Source organism: Nesoenas mayeri (genome assembly GCF_963082525.1).
Source record: "Nesoenas mayeri genome assembly, chromosome: 7".
Taxonomy (NCBI): Eukaryota; Metazoa; Chordata; class Aves; order Columbiformes; family Columbidae; genus Nesoenas; species Nesoenas mayeri.
The window spans coordinates 36,913,234-36,933,843 of record NC_137551.1 but is presented as its reverse complement, the minus strand read 5'-3'; the positions used below and the strand labels follow the sequence as shown (position 1 = coordinate 36,933,843).

The 20,610-nt window shown below is 40.2% G+C and overlaps 1 protein-coding gene across 1 annotated transcript; it reads left to right on the top strand.

Annotated features, from left to right (window-relative positions):
* Positions 1 to 2,483: 2,483 nt before the first annotated feature.
* TEX36 (testis expressed 36) lies at positions 2,484 to 8,480 on the top strand (the record flags this gene model as incomplete). The annotated part of the gene is made up of 4 exons (XM_080348277.1): positions 2,484 to 2,531; positions 4,214 to 4,345; positions 6,855 to 6,935; positions 8,232 to 8,480. 4 exons carry the CDS (start codon positions 2,484 to 2,486, stop codon positions 8,478 to 8,480), a joined length of 510 nt encoding a protein of 169 aa, XP_080204403.1.
* Between the last annotated feature and the right edge of the window lie 12,130 nt (positions 8,481 to 20,610).

The following is a 20,610-nucleotide window of genomic DNA, read 5'->3' as shown; positions in this document are numbered from 1 at the left end:
TCCCGGCTGACTGCGTTGTCCCAACCCTGTCCTGAGGAAGGACTGGCAACAAAGATGATGTGCAGAGCGACTAAGATGGTTAAGGGAGTGGAGCATCTCCCGTGTGAGGAAAGGCTGAGGGAGCTGGGGCTCTGGAGCTGGATAAGAGGAGGCTGAGGGATGACTCATTCAGGTTTACAGATATATAAAGGGTGAGTGTCAGGGGGATGGAGCCAGGCTCTTCTTGGTGACAACCAGTGATAGGACAAGGGGTAACGGGTTCAAACTAGAACACAAAAGGTTCCATTTAAACTTGAGAAGAAACTTCTCAGGGTGGCAGAGCCTGGCCCAGGCTGCCCAGGGGGTTGTGGAGTCTCCTTCTGTGCAGACATTCCAACCCGCCTGGACACCTTCCTGTGTAACCTCATCTGGGTGTTCCTGCTCCATGGGGGGATTGCACTGGATGAGCTTTCCAGGTCCTTTCTAATCCCTAACATCCTGTGTGATTGTGTGGTCGTCCTGTTAGGTAGCTTAGGTAAGGGAATGAGCTATTACGGCTTATTGATGGCTTCTACAGATACGCATAATGACTGTGACCTCCATGAAACCTGTGACCATTTGGTGATGGTGTGACTCAGAGTGTGGGGTGATCACGAATTGTAGTGTGCTGGCCTATACTTGTGCAGCTAATTTGGCAAAGGCTTACCTGTGATGAGCTAAGCAAGCAAATGGTGCCTGAATAGTGCCCCCAAAATAATAATGTTTGTTTTTTTCTTCTTAGATGATGATCGTTATGCCACAAAAGACAGTACAGTTTGTGACAGGTCAGGCTGTACAAATGCTGACTGCCTGTCATCCTCCTCCTAGATATTATATATATACATATAGCAACTGAGCTAGTCACTGCCTTTCCTTACTGAGACACTTATCTCTCTTGCCATTGGTCTTTATGGAGCTTAAATGATCCAAGTTATCTTAGAAATTCTTTGTTTTGCTCTAAGTTGATTGAAAATGGCCTGAAGATTTGGAAATTATGAGATCTTGGGGACAGAAAGTGTAGTTGCTTAAGCCTAGTTTGCTTTGTAAAACAAACTAAAATTCTTTTGCATATTTTTACTAACAGGGCATGTTTTTTAGCAGTAGCCACAATATTATAAATACAAGAATACACTTTAGTATGAAAATATACTCACTGTATTTAAGGAGTATAATTAAGATGATGTTTTAAAGCAGCTTTAGGCAAAATTTTATTATATTGCACCTGTGCCTACTGATGTTGCAGACTGGCACAACTCTTCCTTAATTTATTTATTCCTTATGTTAATTTAGAATCCCTTTATGTTGTTAGGAAGGGAGCTTTTTAGGTTTCATCCTTAAACTCTTTTCAGCTTTACCCATATCTCACTGCAAAACAGCAGCAAACAGAAAACGGTTGCAGCCCTTAAGAAAAAAAGAGACTCTAGTGGAGTAATACTTTAAAAGACAAAATGCTGTTTGAGTTTGCAATAATGGGCCCCGTTATTGAATCTGAAAATGAGTAGAATGGATTGAAAACAAATTGTAGGTTCCTCTGCCTGTTGTGCTTTTTATTCATCCTTAGTTGTTTCTATTACTGAGTTAGTCTGAAAAAGAGCATGAGTTATCTCAGAGCCTTCTGATCTGATCCTGGCACATCAGGCCTTGGTACAGCTCATTAAAGTCGAGGATGGGATGCCAATGCAATCATGAAGGTGTCCGAAACACATTGCTCTTAGAGCTTGTTTGCAATTGTTGGTTTATTTTTTTCTTTAACCAAAATTGCATTATCTTGAACAGCTATATTTCATAAGCGAAGTTTCCATTAGCCCTGGAAATCATGATAAAAGTCATTTACTTTTGTATTTAACTTGTAGCATGGCGTTATTAATAATAACATCCAAATAATCGCTCTTACCTGTGTTATCAAAATTTCAACAGATACTTAGAAAAACAAAGTAGGTCGTTTAGAAGAAAGCCTTGAAAAGCTCTGTCATGGTAGCTGGTATGCATAATACTACCAGTGTCTGACAGTAAGATGGAAACCTAGACTTTCCCGCAGGAACTTTGCAATTGCCTTTAAAATAAATGATTGTGGCTGCCTGAATCATTCACATTTGACTAACACAAGTGCCATATTTTGTCTTGTTCCATTTGGCTGCCATGGTATCCGATTCCCACCTAAGTGAGCCTTGAGTATCAGTATACTGGAAAAGAGGCCAGTTGCCATGTGAGTGTCATGTTCTTTACAGTCTGTCAAGGCCTAGGAGGGAAAGTCTTGGTTTGTGCTTGATTTAGTGAGGAGTTCTGCCTTGTCTGCAGCTCACCCTTGGGTTCATTTCATGATAAGCAAGGACTTTGCGCCTCCGTTTTGATTTCTGTTAAATAAGCTTTATGTTCTGGTTAGTTCTCCACTTTCCCATCCAGAAAAACATGTTAAAAATGTTATACATGGAAAAAAAAAGCCTGCTAAATCCATCTTTGGGACTATGTCTGTGGTGCGAATGAACGGACTTGAGACTTTGCTGGCCAGCAAGGCAAGTGACATGGTGACAGTGACGTCCCTACTCCAGCTATCCCCAAAGTCCCCAATGGTCACAATCCCCATCTGCTTCCCTGAACCCCAGCCCAGGCAGGGCTGCCAGTTAAATAGCGTGGATGGTGACAAGTCAGTGAGCAAAGGCAAAATATCCTTAAGGTGCTGTCAGGTTTGTTTGGTTGGTTTTGATGTTGGCTTTGGGTTCTTGTGGTTTGTTATTGTTTGTTTGTTTCATTTTGTGTTTGTTTTTTTTGTTGTTGCTGGTTGGTTTGGGGATTTTTTGGTGGTGTTTTGTTTGTTCTGTGTTGGGGTTTTGTTTTGGTTTGATTTTTGTTGTTTTTGTTTTGACAAATATTGTTTGTGTGTAAGATGTGGGTATGTGTGAAGTGACTTTAAGAAGAGTGTGAAGTGGCATCTCAATAGATCCAGTGTCTTTGGTATTTTCTTCAAAAATGACCCTACTTCCTTCAGATATTGCCATTCAGATTGTAAAGTGTCATCATTGAAGTAATTGTGCAGAACTGATTAATTTTCAAACAGAACTCCACTTCTCCCTTGTTTTCAGACCGCGTTCAGTACTTTTACCAAATTGTTGGTGTGGTGGTGAGTTTTGGTTTGGGGGCAGCAGGAGGGGTTGTTGGGGCTTTTTGTGGGTTTGTTTGGTGTGTATGTGTGTGTTTTGTTTGTTTAGGTTTTTATTTGTTTTGGTTTTCCCTCCTGTGGTCTGTTGGCAAAGCAGCGTTGCCTTCGCTCTTCTGCATGTCCCTGCACCACCAGATTCCCTTGGTGACACATGAGGGAGGGTGTGATGTCACCCTCTGTGACCAGGACAAGAGGGTTCTGGGGGGGGTCAGTCAGAGCGGCGGGGCCAGCGGCGCAGAGCAGAGCGATGCCCCGGGGCAGGTGTGCCCAGCCCAGTGACCAGCGCCCTGGCGCTTGGGTGAGGGACCGGCTGGGGCTTTTTATCCTTAAACTCTTGGAAAAATATGCTGGGCTAAGGGTCTGTTAGCAGGAAACTTGGTTTCCTCTTCCTGATGTTTATGAGGAAAAGCGCCCTAGGTATTCAGAGGAAGTGTGCTAAAGCAAACTCTGCCAGGATTTGTCTTCTGTCCTTCCAGCAGTGCTGAATGTCACTTATTTTTATATTTAACTAGCTGATTATCTTCTAGAAAATGCCAGCAGATATTTGCCTCGGTTCTGGCCCTCAGGAGAAATGCCACGGCGCTCCTCAGAGGTCTTGGGCTGGAACATCTGGGCATCCCAGGGCACAGCAACACACGCCTAGCACAGGCTGGGCTTCAGTGTCTGAGCCTGACCTTGGGCTGAGCTGTTCCCCAAAACTTTGGGCTTTCAAACCTGTGGTTGTACAACAGTGGGGGGGAATAGATGTATTATGGCATAAGTGGTTTTGTTAGATGGATTATTGCTATATAAACAAGTTTTGGAAAGTTCCTGGAAGATACAATTTTCTTGGCTGTTTTACTATCTACATCATGTTTTTATGGTAGCGGTTGTGTTGTGTGGGGAAGCTTCCTGATCTTTCCAGAGGCCACTAGGTGATGCTGCAATCCAAATAATAAAAACTACATGGGAAAATATGATTTTGCCTGCATTCTTGATCTGATTTGTTGTTGTTGGCTTATTTTTTTTAAATAGATCACAATTTTAATTATTTTGCAGTTCGCTCATGTTGGAGTATGCCAGAGTCAACCTGAGTCAATTACAAGCTCTGCACAAAAACAGGTCCAGGACTCAGGAGAAGCTCAGCGTATAGAGGAGAGTTTGCCGCTAGCATACAAAACTCGGGAGCAGGTGGGTTACTGTGGCAATACAGACCATTTACAGAGCTCCTTTTTGCACGGTATCACTTGCTGAGTTGTAAGTAAGAATAGCACTTGCCATAGTTAGCAAGGCAGTCAGAGCGGACTGGCAGACTTTGTGCCTCAGGGAGTAAAATGATTGCTGGCTGTGCTAAGGGAGAAACATATTTTGCTGTTACTCAGTTCTAATTTTGAATACTCAAAGTCCTGCTGTAGTTATTGCTCGTTTCCAGCATCAGTTACTTTTCCCCTTTATTAGCTGTTACAGCTGTTTGAGACACAGTTATGTGCCAGAATATATTATGGTCAATCTGAGTCCAAAACCTGCATGTAAAGCCCTATAAGAACGTTTAATTGAAATCCAATGATCTGTTTTGGATTGAATGTCAAATTTCTCCATATTTAGGCAAAGGATTATTTTTTTGATCCCTAGAAAGTTAGAAGCTTCCCATTTGAAACATTTTTAAGGATTGCTTAAAAATGAGGAGATTTGGGGCAATTTGGGAAACAAACAAAATACTGGTTTCAAGAGTAACGCATACTTAAGATGTTACAATTTTATAAGCACGTTTTTATGTCCTTATTTTATCACTGCAGTGAGCTTTTCTTTACCCACCCACTTTGTGCACAGAACATTTTCTATTTCCATATTCTGTAAGCATAGCAATTATATTGAGTTCATTTCACAGATTTTGCTGTAATGAAGAGTAGAAATGGGATAGGAAGGAATATTCAAAAGGGAAGTTTGGGGCTAGTGAAAAAAAAAAGAAGATTAGATTGTAACATGAGTGGACATTATGCTGATATTAATGATACCTTTCTGTGGAGCATCTGGCCTTAGCCGCTGTCTGAAAAGGAGAACCAGGTTCGATGGACCTTTTCTCACCAGTAGTATGACTGTTTAAAATGAGTTAGTGGAATTCCTAGCTGTCATAAATCAAGAATTAAAATGAGGTCAGTGATGAGAGTAGGAAAATGAATTAAAAGCTAAAATGTGGTGTTACTGGAACAATCCGAGGAAGTTTGTTTATGTGACATTTTTAAAAAGTGCTGATAGAATGCTGGAAGCTCGCTGCATGGGAAGCTGGATGTCTCTGCATGAGGGAACGCACTGGCTGTGAGTTAATTAATTTTCTCAGAAATGCAGTACCGTTTAAGCTTATATTACCTCTTATTTCTTCCTACATGATAGTCATATAATGATTCTGTAATAGATTTTTTTTTTTAACCATTAGTTAATAGGGGGAATCCTTCCCGGAGATGATATTCAATATTTACCATTTTGGTTTTGAATTCTCCTGCAGCATATAGGCACTAGTAAAAAATCACCATTCCTAAAATGTTGAGATTGATGTGTCATTTCAGTAGGATATTATAGCAAGTCTTACATTTTACTGACTTAGAAAGTATTTATTTTTGAACACATATGTGAGAATGCATTTGTTGAATTTACTTATCCATTGAACTACCATCTGGTTGAATCTGTATGAGAGAACAAATGAACTGGTGGCATCATACCTAAAAAACGTGGATAACCTGTCTGGTATACCAAATACCCTAAGATACCATCATGCAGCTGACTCTGTGCAGGCAAATGTTGTGTTTAGTGATTCTTCTTGCTGGACCAGGCCCTCAGTTACATTTATCTTTAGAACTGATTTGGATTCACTCACTCTTGAAATAAGTTTTAAGAATCGTTTTGCATTAAAACTCACTCTCCTGTTTGGAGGTGAATATCATAGTTGGAAGATGAAAAATGTATTCCACAATGTTAAAAATAAAAATTGCTAGAGCATTTACAGGAAAAACATGAAGTTCCCAACATGAAGCAGGAAAATAAAGCTTGGGGAAGAACAAAGGCAATCTGAGTCCAGAAGAGTTTTTGTTGTTTCAGTTTTTAGCTACTCTCATAATATTGCCATGATATTTAATAAACAAACTTAAAAACATTAATGTTAAATTACTTTTTAAATATTTCTTTTGCAGTTGTCCTTTTTTTCTTCTAAAACTCTAGTTTCGTTTTAGAGACTGCAAGAACATTATGTTAAAGAATCAGATTATAAATTAGTTATGCAATTAATACATCCTCCACTTCCCCTGCAACAAGCAGTGTACATGACATCCAGTACGTAAATCATAGATTAATTCAGTTTTGAGGTTCCTTTTGTAGTTCATTTTAATTAGCTTTAGGCTTACTAGAGAATCAAACAAGGCAATCTTGACATGTATCTAGTGTTTTGCGGCTTGCAGCCAGAACGTATCATTTCTTATTTGAAAATTCACACTTTTATGTTAGTCATGTATATATTCAGCAAGTCAAGGGCATGCAGAGAGTCCACATTACCCTTATAAAACTGTGTGCAGTTGAAGATTTAATATATGAATACAACTTCTGTGTTAGAGCGTTGGCAGCTGTAACTTCAACATAAGAATATAAGAACTAAGACAGACTCCGAACTATGTGAAAATTCATATTTTTTTCTATGATTTCTTTTTTCCAGAAAGCAGTGAACAACAATTTCCCATTTTCTTCTCATGACAACAGGCACTGTCTACAGAATGTTGGAGAGTACTTTGATTCCGTGAGTACCCAGCAAGTTCATATCTCTCAGTCTGCCAGAGTTTAACCCCAGTATCCTTTATCTCCCCTGCAAAAAATATAGATGCTAAAAAGTATGTGAAGAGAAAAATGAAACCAGTAAAGGAAAACACAGTTTTTTTAGTATAGGGATGGGACTCCTGTGCGTCTGGCATGTGTGTACAGCAGCACACATGGTCATTGGGAGTGGCAGAATTCAAAGGAACGAAAACCCCGTCATTTGGGTCTCTGACAGGCATTTTCTAGTGGACCTGTTTTTATGTCTCAACATGGTTTTGTACCCAGTTTTATGTCCTTTTAGTTTGCTAAAAGTGCTCGGCTGTGTAATGAACTTTGTAAGAGTCTCAGCCACCCATAGTTCACAGTTCCACATACTTGGTTCAGACTCATCATAAGTTTAACCAAAATCCATAGGACAGCCACAATATATCTCCAGAATGTATTTTTTTCCAATACACATCTCTTTATAATATACCTGTTTAAATATATGTTGTAGAAGTCACAACTTTGAGTAGAATTTAAATTGTTTTGGGCTTTTCTGTATGTGCAACTGTTTCAAGTTTTTCTGCTTGTCTTAGATTGTTGTCATCTGTCTTGGCAGCAAAGGAAATGGTGCAGTTCACAAGATAATGAGTAGAGGAGGAAGCAGCGGATTGTGATATTGGAAGTTTGCCTGACCTTGGGCTCTCATAGAACTAGATTTTTTTTGGTATTCATTATTCACTGAGTAACCTCTGTTTCTGTGCACTTTGTGCAATGTCTCATAGTTTTAGAGATACCGATCAACCATAATCCAAATAAATTTCCTGCAAGCTACGGAGTGTGAAAACCAGGCTCTGTCTCTGTGTTTGGACACACAAGGGATAGCTTTGAAGATTCAGATTTCACGGTCTGTCTCCGTATCTTTATTGCAGTCCAAGCATAAAATTATTAACCTATTTCTTTGGGTTACTCTGAAGATTAATTTAGCTGAGTATGGCTAAATAGCCTTGAGTATATACTGTGCTACAGAAATGCAAAGTCTTAAGTGGCTTATTAGTAATAAGAGATGGAAGGTCAACAGATTTCCCACTCTGTATGCAACTAGAAATGTTCATGCAGGCAAGTCTGTCAATATTATTTTTAACTTGCTAAAGATCAACCGTGAATTCTTGAAATTGCTGTGGTAACAGCTTTGTTAACTTCCTAGTGGGCTAGTGACTGTTACAAGATTGATTTGTGAAACTGTGATTGTCAGTCATATGTTTACTTGAGGTTTTCTTTCAATTTTTTTTCCTAGGGTATGGGCAGAAAGAAACCGCCACCAGAGAGACGGCAGCAGAACTCGCATAACTTCTTCCTATGGGCTCATGAATCAGTTCCCAGCAGGGAGGATGGCTTAACCATTTATCAGACGTCATTTGTGAAAGGACAAAGTATTGAGCAGCCATTTGGTAGGCGGTATCCAAAACACCACTCAGAAAAATGGTGCACTGGCAAACCTGTTCCTGGGAACGAAGAAAACCTGCAGCCAAAGAAGTCGTCTTAATCATAGAAACACCTTTATAGCACTGACTTATATCATCAGAGCCTTTTCTCAAGATCAGAACTACTTGTTACTCAAATGGATGGTGAAATAAACACTTGTGTAAAGTGAATGTGGTGGTGCAGTCGGGAGTTCATTGAAATCAGCAATCGTATGTTCTGAAGACATATATTACTTTAAAAATTTTAATGAAGAGGAGTATTATAAGGAAAAGCATGATTCTGTGTACTTTTAGAAATACATCCGTTAGGAGGACAGAGGTAGAGATCATACTCGTGTTGTTCAGTACTGGTTGACCCTCATCTTGGTACAGAAGCTCCTTCACCTCCAGAATGAGCAGTGTGGCTGTACCTCCCGCAGCCAACAGCGTCTGCATTGACAGGAGTACTTAATGGAGCTGGATCCTTGGGGGTTTCCCACAACAGGGAGCCACAACCGTGGGCTCAGGTAAGAGAGAGAGTTTTCTGAAAGGCTTCACGGCTATGAAGGCAGGTTACTAGATATGAGAGAAACTAATTTAAAAAGGAGCTATTAGATTGCTGTGCAAAACAACTGTGGTGATTGGTTACAACACAGCAGTTGGAAAGAAAGGAAGGATGTTGGAAAACAGTGTTTGCCTGCCTGTGTGTGCCCTCACAAAATGTGAGTGTACATATGGATGTGTCATTCATGGCAATAAGGGGAAAAAATGCCAAAGTGGAAAGCTGCATGAGGGTTTGAGCTGGAAAGAGCTCATGATTTTAGAGTTGCACGTACCTAGGGAAGTGAATTCAGAACCAATTGTCCAAGCCCTCTGCTCGCAGAATACATACTGGCTTTAGGATAGGGAAGGCATTAGAGTCAGACCTTCAAATAATGTGTTTTCCTCTTGTGCATAATTTCCATTAGTATCAATAAAATAATAAACCAAACTGTATGTCTTTAAATAGTCAAGAAATAAGCTTGTTGCTATGCAAAATAACATTGACTAAAAAAATTTAAGCATAAGTTTATGGGATAATTTCCTTTGTGTACAAGGTAAATGGAAAAATAAACCCTCAACCCTTAGAATCCTCTGCATTGTAAGAGGTGGCTTGAAAATGAGAAAATAAGAAATTTCTGCCTTTCAGTGAATATATCTTTTTGTATCAGCATGCAATGGCTGACCTTTTTTGTATGCCACCAAAATAGCTTGTATTGGAATATCTCCCCAAACATGTAGCAATTTTATTACCGCATGCTGAAATAATAAACAACGTTTTATTTTTTAATGAAGTTCCCCCTACTAAAGTTCTTGGGGTGCTGCACAATGCGCAGAAATGCAAAACATTAGCAAACAATGTAAAAACAGATAAAATGCCAAGTAATATAGTGTTATTAAAAAGGGTTATTTTTTTCTCAAAGTAAAGACAGCCTGCCTGACAACTCTGGAGTCAGAATTTCCAGAGCTTTAGCCAACAATTTCATCTCCAAACTGATTCAAAACTAAAGCGTGTGCCAATCAGATGGTAAATGAAGTACCCCATGCTGTTTGGCATACTCAAGAGGGCAATATTGGACCTCCATCCGAAGGAAGAAACACATTCTTGCTGCATGAGTAATGTTTATCTGTGGTTTAGCATTACAACTGGATATGGTGAAATAAATTGCTGTGTTTTGTTATGCCTTTAAACACTGATAGAAAGATTCCAGATCTCCCCCCCCATTTTTTTTCATGTTTTTATGCAAAAATTGATTTTTTAAAAAAAAAAGTAACTGTGGATTAATAGATGTTCTTAACAATAATACAGACTGAAATACACTGTGCTGGGTTGAACAAAACAGGTGATTCCCACATATGTTCTCGTGCTCTGGCTGAATTTCTTGGGCAAATAATGTGAGATACAATACAGTGAATTTCAAAATAAAAGACAAATTGCTCAGATAAATTCCAGAAAGTCATAGCCTTGTGTACTTTGGATAGAAACCATCAGTTTTGTTTAATCTTGTGATAATAATGTCTCTGAGAGGAAGGCCCTATCGAGTTAAAATATTTTTGCAATATGGGTTTTTTCCCATCTCAGGGGATGGAAGAGAAGGGAGGAGGGTTGGTACCTCCCATGGAGGTTTCCTGGGAGCGCTTGGAAGTGCTCCCAGCTGGTGGTTAATGAGGATCAGGTGTGTGTAGGTGGGCTCAGCAGAAGGAGCAGACTATGGGTTAACTCAGGTGGTGCTGATAAAGATGGACTTTTTTTGAGCCTTTTGTTATTAAAAAACAAAACCCCCCACAAACAAAAAAACCCACCCCCACAAAACAAACAATCAGAACAACAACAAACACAAATAAAAACTCCAAGTAAGTTTGTTGCAAAATTTGCTTTAATAATATTGTCAACAATTTGAGCACAGCTAAAACCTCTTTAGAGAAACAACCAGCTTCATACTATCATCCTTTCGAATGAGCAGCTATTGTTGCCCTTTGTTTTTTCTCCTGAGCCTAAATCAATTTAGGGACTGTCTATACAGCTTTCTTAAGAAGTCTCTTTCCTGTTAATTGAAAAGAGCTTTCAGTATAAATTCACGGAACTCAAGCGAAACTAAAATATTAAGCCAGGGATCTGGGCAGACAGATCCAAGTCTCTTTGGTTTAATGAGCTGCTACTCATCAGCTGAACCCCATAAGGTTGGTGCTGAATAGGCCTGAGCTGAAGAGTCAACTTGGTCACTTGGTGCTCTGGTTAAAGACAAATTGCTTCTTGAGTTGCTTGTGTCTGCATGCTTATGTCTATTTGTTTAAAGTGGTTTTTTTCTTTGTTTTTAATTTTATTCTTTCTGTCCTGGTTTCTGATAACTAGACCTGAGAAGAGTATCACACTCCAAGCTGCTGTCTCTTGGACCTTGTGGCCTCCTGGTAAGCTAAATGTCAGCTTTTATAGCTGTTTTGTTTGAAATGTTGTGAGCTATGAAATGCTTTTAATAGGTGTTTTGACTCTGATAGGGAAACTATGGATGTTGTATGGTAGCAGACTGGTCTGGGTACAGTAGGAGGCAAAATTTAAATCCTGCCTTTTGTTTGTTTGGTGTTTAAAGAAGCCTAAAGAGATGTTTAAAGCCTGAGCTGCCTGGCTCAGGGGAGGGCTGGGTGGAACGGGGAATGTTGCTGCTCGTGGAGCTTGGAATTCAATGGGGATGCAGCAGCTTGACTTCCAAGTCATCTGCTGCTAATCTAATCACTCTGTGTTCATAATTGAATCAATCCATGTACCTGAAATGCTATTTCTCAGCATGTGCTCTCAAGGTTAGTCTGAGTGAAGTAACTTGATATGTGTTGTACTGAAGATGAGCCCTTCTCTGGGCTACGCGGTTACACAGTAGCAATGCTGTTGGAGATCTGTCTAAACCTAAAACTGGTACTGATTTATTTACAGTGGTGTAGTTCAAGTGTGGTTAATACTAAAATCCTATCAATGTTCTTATACTAGTTTAACTTAACTAGCTGAGCAAAATATTGGTATAACTGTGATGGTGCTGATGTTGAACTGAAAGTATAGGCCTGTATTGAATAGAAATGTTCGTGTTGCTACAGTGGCCATGTTTGTTGACAAGAAATGAAATTTCTGAAATGTAGTAGAAACTTTGCATTAGGCATCTCTATTTTTAAATCAGAGTCTGCGAACTTTTAAAAACTAGCGTTGTTATTCCTTAAGCTCTCCCTGCTGCGTTATCTCATGAACAGTAAGTAGATGGCAAGTACAGAGATCTGTTCCACTCTAGAGTGGGAAAGGACTGTATAGAGCTGCCTCATCCCAAATTTCTTGGTTTATGCCTGTCTGCCCAACAAAGTAATAAAATAATGAGCTGTTAAAACATTATCTCTGGAATATCTAATTAAAGAGAAGTCTATTCAACAGGGCAGTAATCCTGACTGACCTTAATTTGGCCATAGTGGGTGTGAGTGAACCATTAAAGCGATCAATTTATGATTCGGGCAGGCAGCTGTGTAGCGTTTATGAAAAGCAGGTTATCAGCTTGCTCTCTGTCTGATCATGGTTTGTTATACTTCCGTATGTTCACCTGGAAGTGAAATATCTCAAATGATCATTTCTTAAATGTGGTGTGTGGAAAGAAACGTACTTTGAAATAGGCAAGTTCCAGCCTGATAGAATCAAAGAGGTGCTGGTCATAGGGGACCTCTGGGACGTGTCTAGTGCAGCTTCCTGCTTAGGCCAGACCCTTGTCAGCACAGGATTGGCTCAGCCATGGCTTTGTTGATCTGAGTCTAGAAAGCCTCCAAAGACGGAGCTTGCACCAGCTCTCCAGGTGACCTGTTCCAGCACTGCTCATGGGAAGTGCTTCTCAAAACCTTAATCTCTCCTGAAGCCAGTGGGTTGAAACTGTCTGTTTGAACAGTCTGTAAAACAGGTGTGGTGTATTGTTGTTGGTTTGTGGTTTTTTGTTTGGTTTTTTAAAGAGCTGGCTGAGCTTGCATTTTCTGAGGATATCTGATTCTGTTTATAGCAAAAGTGGAAACTGTAGAATTTGCAGAGGCTGTATATATTGGAACTCCTGTTAATCTGGTGGAAGATGCTGGAGACACTCAGGTCCCAGAAGTCTTCCATGAGTGCCTAAAATGCTACTTCTAGACAAGTCTAAAGTACTTTAGTCTTGACAGCACCAAGCTGAAGCCTGTATTGGGGAGAAGATCCCCAAATTAATTACTCTCATGTCATCACGGTGCTTTAAATTGGAAAAAAGCTCAAACACATCAGGTTCTTCAGAGGGTACATGAAGAGCAGCTATTATCATGTCTGTGTAAGAGCTTAATTACTACAACACTCATTTGAAATAGGTTCTATTCTTTCCTCTGTTCTTGCATTACTTCAGGAAAAGGGTTATGGCTTATTACACAGTGGTGCAAGTTTTCTTTACTTTCCTCTCCCTGAAACCATCTCATACGCATGGAACGTTTAGATGTTCATTAAATCAGCAAGAGAAAGTTCACGTGTGTACACGAGAGAGCGTGATGATGATGGAGCCCAGGGTTTGGATGCCACCAGGGAGAGGGGGTTGTGTGGGTCAGGGTCCTTGTATGGCTTTTAAATTAGAAGTAAACATTAATTGAAGCAAGGACTGGAACTCAGGTCTGCCTTCTCGCAGGTGAGTGCCAGAGAAAACCCTACGCTTGCTTTCAAGCCCAATATTTAACTATTTCATCCAAAATGTGGCAGCTCTGGCAGGAGGGGTGCAGAGTGGGCTTTTCTCCATAATACCTGAACCAGCTCAGCAAATTAGAAGAATTTTAGGAATTCTGTGCCTAGATTTGCTACAGAGTATTTAGAGTTTTACTGGAGACCTCGTTGCTTGCCAGTGTATTATTTTAAGAAACTAATGGCTCTGTATATGTTTTTATGATCCCTTTCAATATTCTGTGGAATGAGAGACAAATTTTGTAATTTGAAGCATGCTGTTTCTGAAAGAAGTGGGTTTTTTTTAAAATTTAAGATGAACATCCACTCTCCCTTTGTCTGCCGCTCCCAAAAATAAAGATCATGTTTAGGTTGTCTAGCATATTCTAATACCTACAAATGGCAGGGCCTGCAATGCAAACAATCAACAGAAGTATCAAGTACTGGGCTTGGATGTAAATCCTGGTGAGATCAGGCTCTATAATACTAACCAGACATTCATGTCTCAAATGGCATTTTAGGCATACATTAATGACCCTAAGCGACAGACCTTCTCGTCTTATTGCTTAATTAATCAATGGCCCAGTGGCACATTGGCAGTGCTGTTTTTCAAGCTGTGCCTCCCCTCAGATGGTAATCAGATGGTATATGGCTGTATCTACTTATGGGAAAGTCAAAACCCAATATATAAAGTTTAATTTCCTGATTCCCTTGGGATATAGTGATTCTTTTTAACAATGCTTCTTCAGTTGAGTTGAAATTAAAAAACAGCATGATCAACATATTGTGCAATATTTCATGGATGGAGTTAAGTACCAAGTTTAAAGATTTAAAGGAAAGAAGAGAACTGGGGGGGGAGGGAAGACTGATACAGAAGGAGAATATTTTCCATCAAAAATGCCTAATCTTATTTTGTTAGTGGTGTTAAACCCTTGAAGACAACTTTTAAGCATTACTGTGAAAGTTTTCTGTGCATGTGTGGCATTAATTTTCATTCAGAATTAAGCCTGATATTGTTTGGAGCAGAATTAATGTTTAATCTGAAAAATATTTTGCAACTTGCAATACAGCTGAGTGCCGTAGGAGGGCAGATGTGTTGGATGGCTTTATTCTGAGTTATGTTAGTGTGAGATCTACTATCGTGAGTTGAATTATTGGATTTTTACTGGTATTGGTGATCTCTCAGTCATGTCAGAGGAATACAACAACTTGATTCAGACACAAACGGAAATATGTAAGTCTTGTGGGTTTTGTGGATTTAAATATCTTTTTCCAGTTGTTCATTTTTGCTGCTTACAAAGTTCAAAGACTTTTTTTAAGCCACAGCTATTTTGTTTTGCCTTTGAGAGCCTGTAATCTGACTACAGTTGCTTATTTAATCACTGACCATATGCAGCAAATTAACAAAATTTGTTCTTTAGTTTACTACTTAAAAGGAGCTTATTTTTTTTTTTTTAGCATCAAGTTTTCAATATGTGTTAATTTATGCTACAAGTTAAATTCAGGCTTAAATTTAAAAGAGCTTTAGCCTCTGGGTTAAATAATACCTTATGAACTTTGAAATTCCATTCAATCCATATTTGCCTTTTCAAGCGAGTGGAAAAATGAATGATATTTGTTTTGCTAGAGGAAGAAATGTGTGTGTTGGTGCTTTCATGGCTGGGAAGGTCCCTTCTGGCTGAGTAATTGGGAGGAACCCGCTCCAGTGGTGGGTTCCTACACACTGAGTTTGTACCAAGGTCCCCACCAACAGACTGTTGAGATTCCAAAACACCTTCTCAGAAAATAGTTGTGATCTCCCCAGCCTGACTGTCTGGTTCTGTTGTTCCTGACCCCCGAGCATCACAAACAGGAGCTCCGTGCTGAGTTACGGAGCAGAGGCTGTCCTGCAGCCTGGCCGGCCTGCTTTCCCACCGTTATTGTAGCACAGAAGCTTGCAATGGGCAATACTATTTCTTCTGAAAATAGAGAAAAATTTTCAGCATCTTGAGCTGAAAGAGTGAGATGAAGGTTTCATCTATCTCCTCTAACGAAGTCCCTGAAGTAGAAGAGGCCTTGTTAAGCAGTGAAGACATTAAGAGGCACAATTTCTAAGACAAATCCAGTCTTTCCCATGCAGGGCTGACCGTGTGGCAGCCTGACCCTTTCTTGCCGTTCAGCTGACCCCACTTCTTCCCTGGGAGACTGGCCGGGTCTCTCTCCAAACGCAGGACAGCGCTTGTGGAAGGGATTCAGCCACATTCCCTGGAGCAGGACACAGCTCTGAACTGCGGAGGGAGCAAATAGGCTGTGGGGGATGATGTGGAAGAGCCCTCTTCTGCTGTCCCCAGCCCTGGCAGCCCGCAGAAAGCAAACCCTCCTGCGCTCTGCAAGAGGAGTTGTCACAGAGTCTCTTAGCACATGGGCCAGCCCTGCCTCATAGGAGTGGACGCTTCGGTTCCGTATCCTTCTACAACACGGCTTCAGACTATGGAATTGTCCCAAAGCATGGGTTTGGGACTATACATTAAGGAGGAAGCTCCTCCTGGCCTCCGTCCTGTCCCGTATTCTCTGGTTGCTCTTATATTTAAACTATCTAGATTTGGATCTTGCTGCCAAAGCGGATATCAAAAGCCAATCTGGCAGCTGTCTGTAAGAACAATTCATGTGTCAGAACACAGGCCATCTGATAATCTTATTTATCTTGATGTGCAGGTGTCTTGTTGGATAAATTCAGAATAATCTCGCTCTGCTGCCCAGTGTGCAGACTAAATGTTGGTACCTAAGATGTGAATATAAGCTGTCACAACTGTCTGTGTCCTTAGTACACTACACACAGGAAACCTGCCTTTGCATTCTCTTTGCGCTCTTAATAACAAGTATCTACAGCTTTCTTTGTATAATAAAAACCTCTCTCCCATTTTCCCGAGTGGCATGGCTGTAGGCTGACGTGCCAACATTGCCCTTTTACAAAGATGCAACAACTTTTTATAGCCAGCTACATTTTGTTGTTTCTTCCCTACTTCTTCCCACTTTGCTTTAACTCCCCCCAGTAGGTTTTTTGCAATATGTTCCTAGAAATATTATATGCACTCTGACACAAAACAATATCTTCAGCAGTAATAATAAATTAGACGCAATGGGAATTTAAGCTTGTTCTTTTGTCCAAGGTGATATAATGGAAGTCATTCATAATGAAGAAAAAAGTAATTGTTATGCAGTGGTTTTGTATTAAACATGCCTCCCCAAATTATCCAGAGTATAAAAGAGAATGTTTTTAGAGCTTTGTTACAACCGTGGTTGAGCAAAATGCATGTAAATGTCCTCGTATTTGCATAAATAGGATTTCTTAAAATACAAACCATTCGTATTGTGTTAAGCTCCCTCAAGCCTCGCTACCTCACAAGACGTATCATAGTTTTATCATTAATCAAAACAAAGCCAAAATCAATAAACATGCATAATCAGGAGTCTCTGATTCCACTATGCAAATACACTACATATTGATGAAATGTTGCCGAATCTAAAATAGTTTTAGTCTTTCCCCCCCCTCCCCAGAAGTCCCTGAACCTTTTAATTTTAATATTTTATGTATTACAATGCAAACAATATGAGTTCATGTATCAGCGATAACAAGTTAAAAGAGAAATGTTGGATGAATCTCCCAGTAGTTTGTGTTTAGTTTGTGACTTTAAAGGCAGTTTATGCTTCTGAAAATCTGGTAATTACTTGACCTTCAACGGCCTGATCCTGCCCTTGGCAGAAGCAGCTGCTCTGCCCTGCGCTTCCCAGCCGGGCCTTGTGCCAGGGCCGTTTGTTAATTAGCGAAAATCAGTTGTTCCTTATGTGTAGGGTGATCAAAGTGTGACATTGTATGGGGACAGAAACAGTGTTCGGTCAGGATGGGCTCGTGTCCTTGGTGTGTGACCAGGATCCCGGTCAGTACTGCAGCTCCAGGGATCAGGGACAGTGTCCTGCGGGGACACAGGCTCTGCTTCTGGCGCTGGTGGAAGCTCAGCTCTTCTCACACCATGGTAGATCATGTACATTTTGATACAAGGAACATTATCATCTGAAAATGCACCCAAGATTAACGTTTCAACATGAGACTCAAGAATTTCATCGATATCAGTGGGGCTGTGCTACTACAGAACCTCTGCCGGTGCACGGCTCAAATTAATGCTGCAGATTCCTTTAATCTGAATCACAAATTTCTAACAAGTGAGCTGTGATGGGGTAAATCATCTCAGCAACTACTGCTCACCTCGTTCTGAAGCTGCGCACATCCACAGCAAGTACAAAACACACGGCACGTCAACAACCAAAGAATTAAAATGAAAGAGTTCTATGAAGGCCGAAGTTAAAGGAAAAGAGGGATGAAAAAGATCAGCAGTAGAAAGGCTGGGCTGCAATTAAGTTGAAAAAGTTCCTTGTTTGCTAGTCAAATAATAAGCCATGTCAGAGCGGTGGAATTGGCTATTCTAACGTAATTGCATCTCTGGTGTATCTGTGGGACTCTGCCAACCACAGGCACGGTCCTCTCGTGAGAGCTGATTTATTAGCAACGGAAAAGCTTAAAGGTCTGATGTCTATTTTACATCGTAATAAAATAAGTGTGGCAGTGATCATAGATTAGGAAGCACAACTATGAGAGTCTTCTGAGTTTATTAATTTGCCACGGATGGGTTTAACAATGCATATGTCTATTTGCTAAGTCATGCTTATTTATATATGCTCAATGCCTTCAGTGGGAGTAGGCGCTCACCTGAAGAGAAGCGGGTAGATCCCATGCGTAGCTGCACTCCTCCTTTATGGAATTAGCCTTGTCAAAGTCTATAGCATCTTGTGTGTGTATATCTATATTAATATATAGATCTATGAAGTGTGGGTTGCACTGAACTCAGAGTCAGTTACTTCTTGACTTTTGTTTGCTACAAGGGCGGTTTATGGGAACCTTTGCAGTTATGCTTTTTTAACTGATTCTTCAGTAAACCAATACGAAACTTTTCTTTTAAAAATAGGATTGAGTTTTAATTTTTATGACAAAAGCCTGTACCAAGCAGTATATTTGGCAAAGGGAAGAATAAAGCTTACTGCAGCCATGGGTGGATGATCAAGAGGAACTGACATTTCAAGCCACATCATCTCTTGATGTTCTTCTTCACTTAAACTGCTTTCCTGCTGCTGCATAGCGGTCGGTGTGTGTTTGCCCGCCTGTCTGTGCCTCAAGCATGCTGCTTTTCAGAGGATGGTGTGGAACTTTGTGTGCTAGCAAGAGATTCCTCAGCATCTCTCTCACTACTCAGTTTCCTGAGCCAGCAAGAGGAGTGAGAACTGTTTATCTTTGTTTCAGCCTTTGCTTATAACAGTCTGGGCTAGAACTTAACCTCTAACCTTTTCTTTCCTGATTTTGGTAATTGTAGCACATAGCTGCTGGACTATAACAAGCTTACAGTGGCTGTGGCTGCTTTGTCCACCGTCACATTGCATGCATAAGATATAATGTTGAATCTTCTACCTATGCTTGTTATTTTAACTGTAATTTGTCATTTCGGTAGGTCTAAGGCTAATGAGTAATTGTTATGACCTGATATATGCAAGTTCTACGTTACATCTATTTGTACTCAGTTATTTTCAAAAAGGAAAAAGAAAAATCCATCCGGCAAACCAGGAGAAACAAAATATAAAGCCTGTCGGGTTTTGGCAAGGATGGTAGAGGAAAATACAACCGAGGACATTTCTTTATTGTTTGTGGAAGGTATTCAAGTAAATAAGAAACTAGATAGAATGAGAGTACTGATGAGAGTGATTAATATTTTTAAAGCACTTGGATTTCTTTGGCTCAGACTTTCTGGAAAAAAGGGTGGAGTATCAACATTAATCACAAGCAAGGACCTTCAGTCTCCAGAGCTGTCGGCCTGGCTCCTCCTTTCATTGCTGCATTTAAAAAGAAGGGAATAAAAAAAATGACATGCAGGAACATTGCAGAGGGTAACAACCTGGGGGTAAAGGAAAGTGTGGTCTTCTCATCCAGGTCTGAGAGGTGAGAGTTTCAGCATCAACGTGCACTGCAGCTCAAAGGAATGGTACTCACTGGGTTTGTCAGTCTCTGGCTACATGGGCTGCCGCTTCCATTTAGACTCATACACTGTTTTCTGTTTTGAAAATATTTGTCACGTGAGACTTCTGCAGCGCATTGAAGAGAATAAATGGACCTCTCTCCACCCTGGAGAGGTGTAATTAACTACTTGGCAAAGGTAGGACTAGAACCAAGGAAGCCCCTCACCTTTATCTCCTGGCCTTGCTCTAAACATTTTCATGACCTTTTTTGGGAAAGTTTTGCGAAAGTAATATCAGAGGACTTTTTTCCCCGTGTCCTCCTCTGTTTTGTTGCACAGTGTAGTCTGGTTTAAATAAGCACTACAGTGCCATCATTTAAGGAAATGAAGATATTTCATAGCACGCTCAGCATTTGCATTTGAATGTAGGCCACCCTGCTGTTTGATTAAACTGGAGTTTAAGACAACTATAAGAACTGAGGTTCATACACAGTGCAGTATTTCACACTCAGATTGCAAAGGTTGTTGAAGGAAAGAAAAAATGATAATATCCTTGGAAGTACATGACTAATGAGAATATATATAGCACTTCTGAGACAGCTCAAATATATAATTATTGTCAGGATTTCACAGACACATAAATATAATGATCTTCAGCTAAGTAAATTGCTACCTACCAATGAAATAAATATGGTCCCTTCAGAATTTGAAATAATTCAGTACTGTAGGTGGTGGGGAAATGATTCACCTTAGCTGTTATCTCTGGAACAGTAATATAGAAATATATCTGCCAGTACTGTTACATTTACATTGTTCTTCATATCCTGTGGAGTTAGTCAGAAGATCTGTGGTCCCCGCCGATTTCCACCCCCTTATTTTGATAAGACTCCTCATAGCACGGCTCAGCAATGAGATGGAGCAGCTAATATTGTTTACCACAGTAGGCATCTC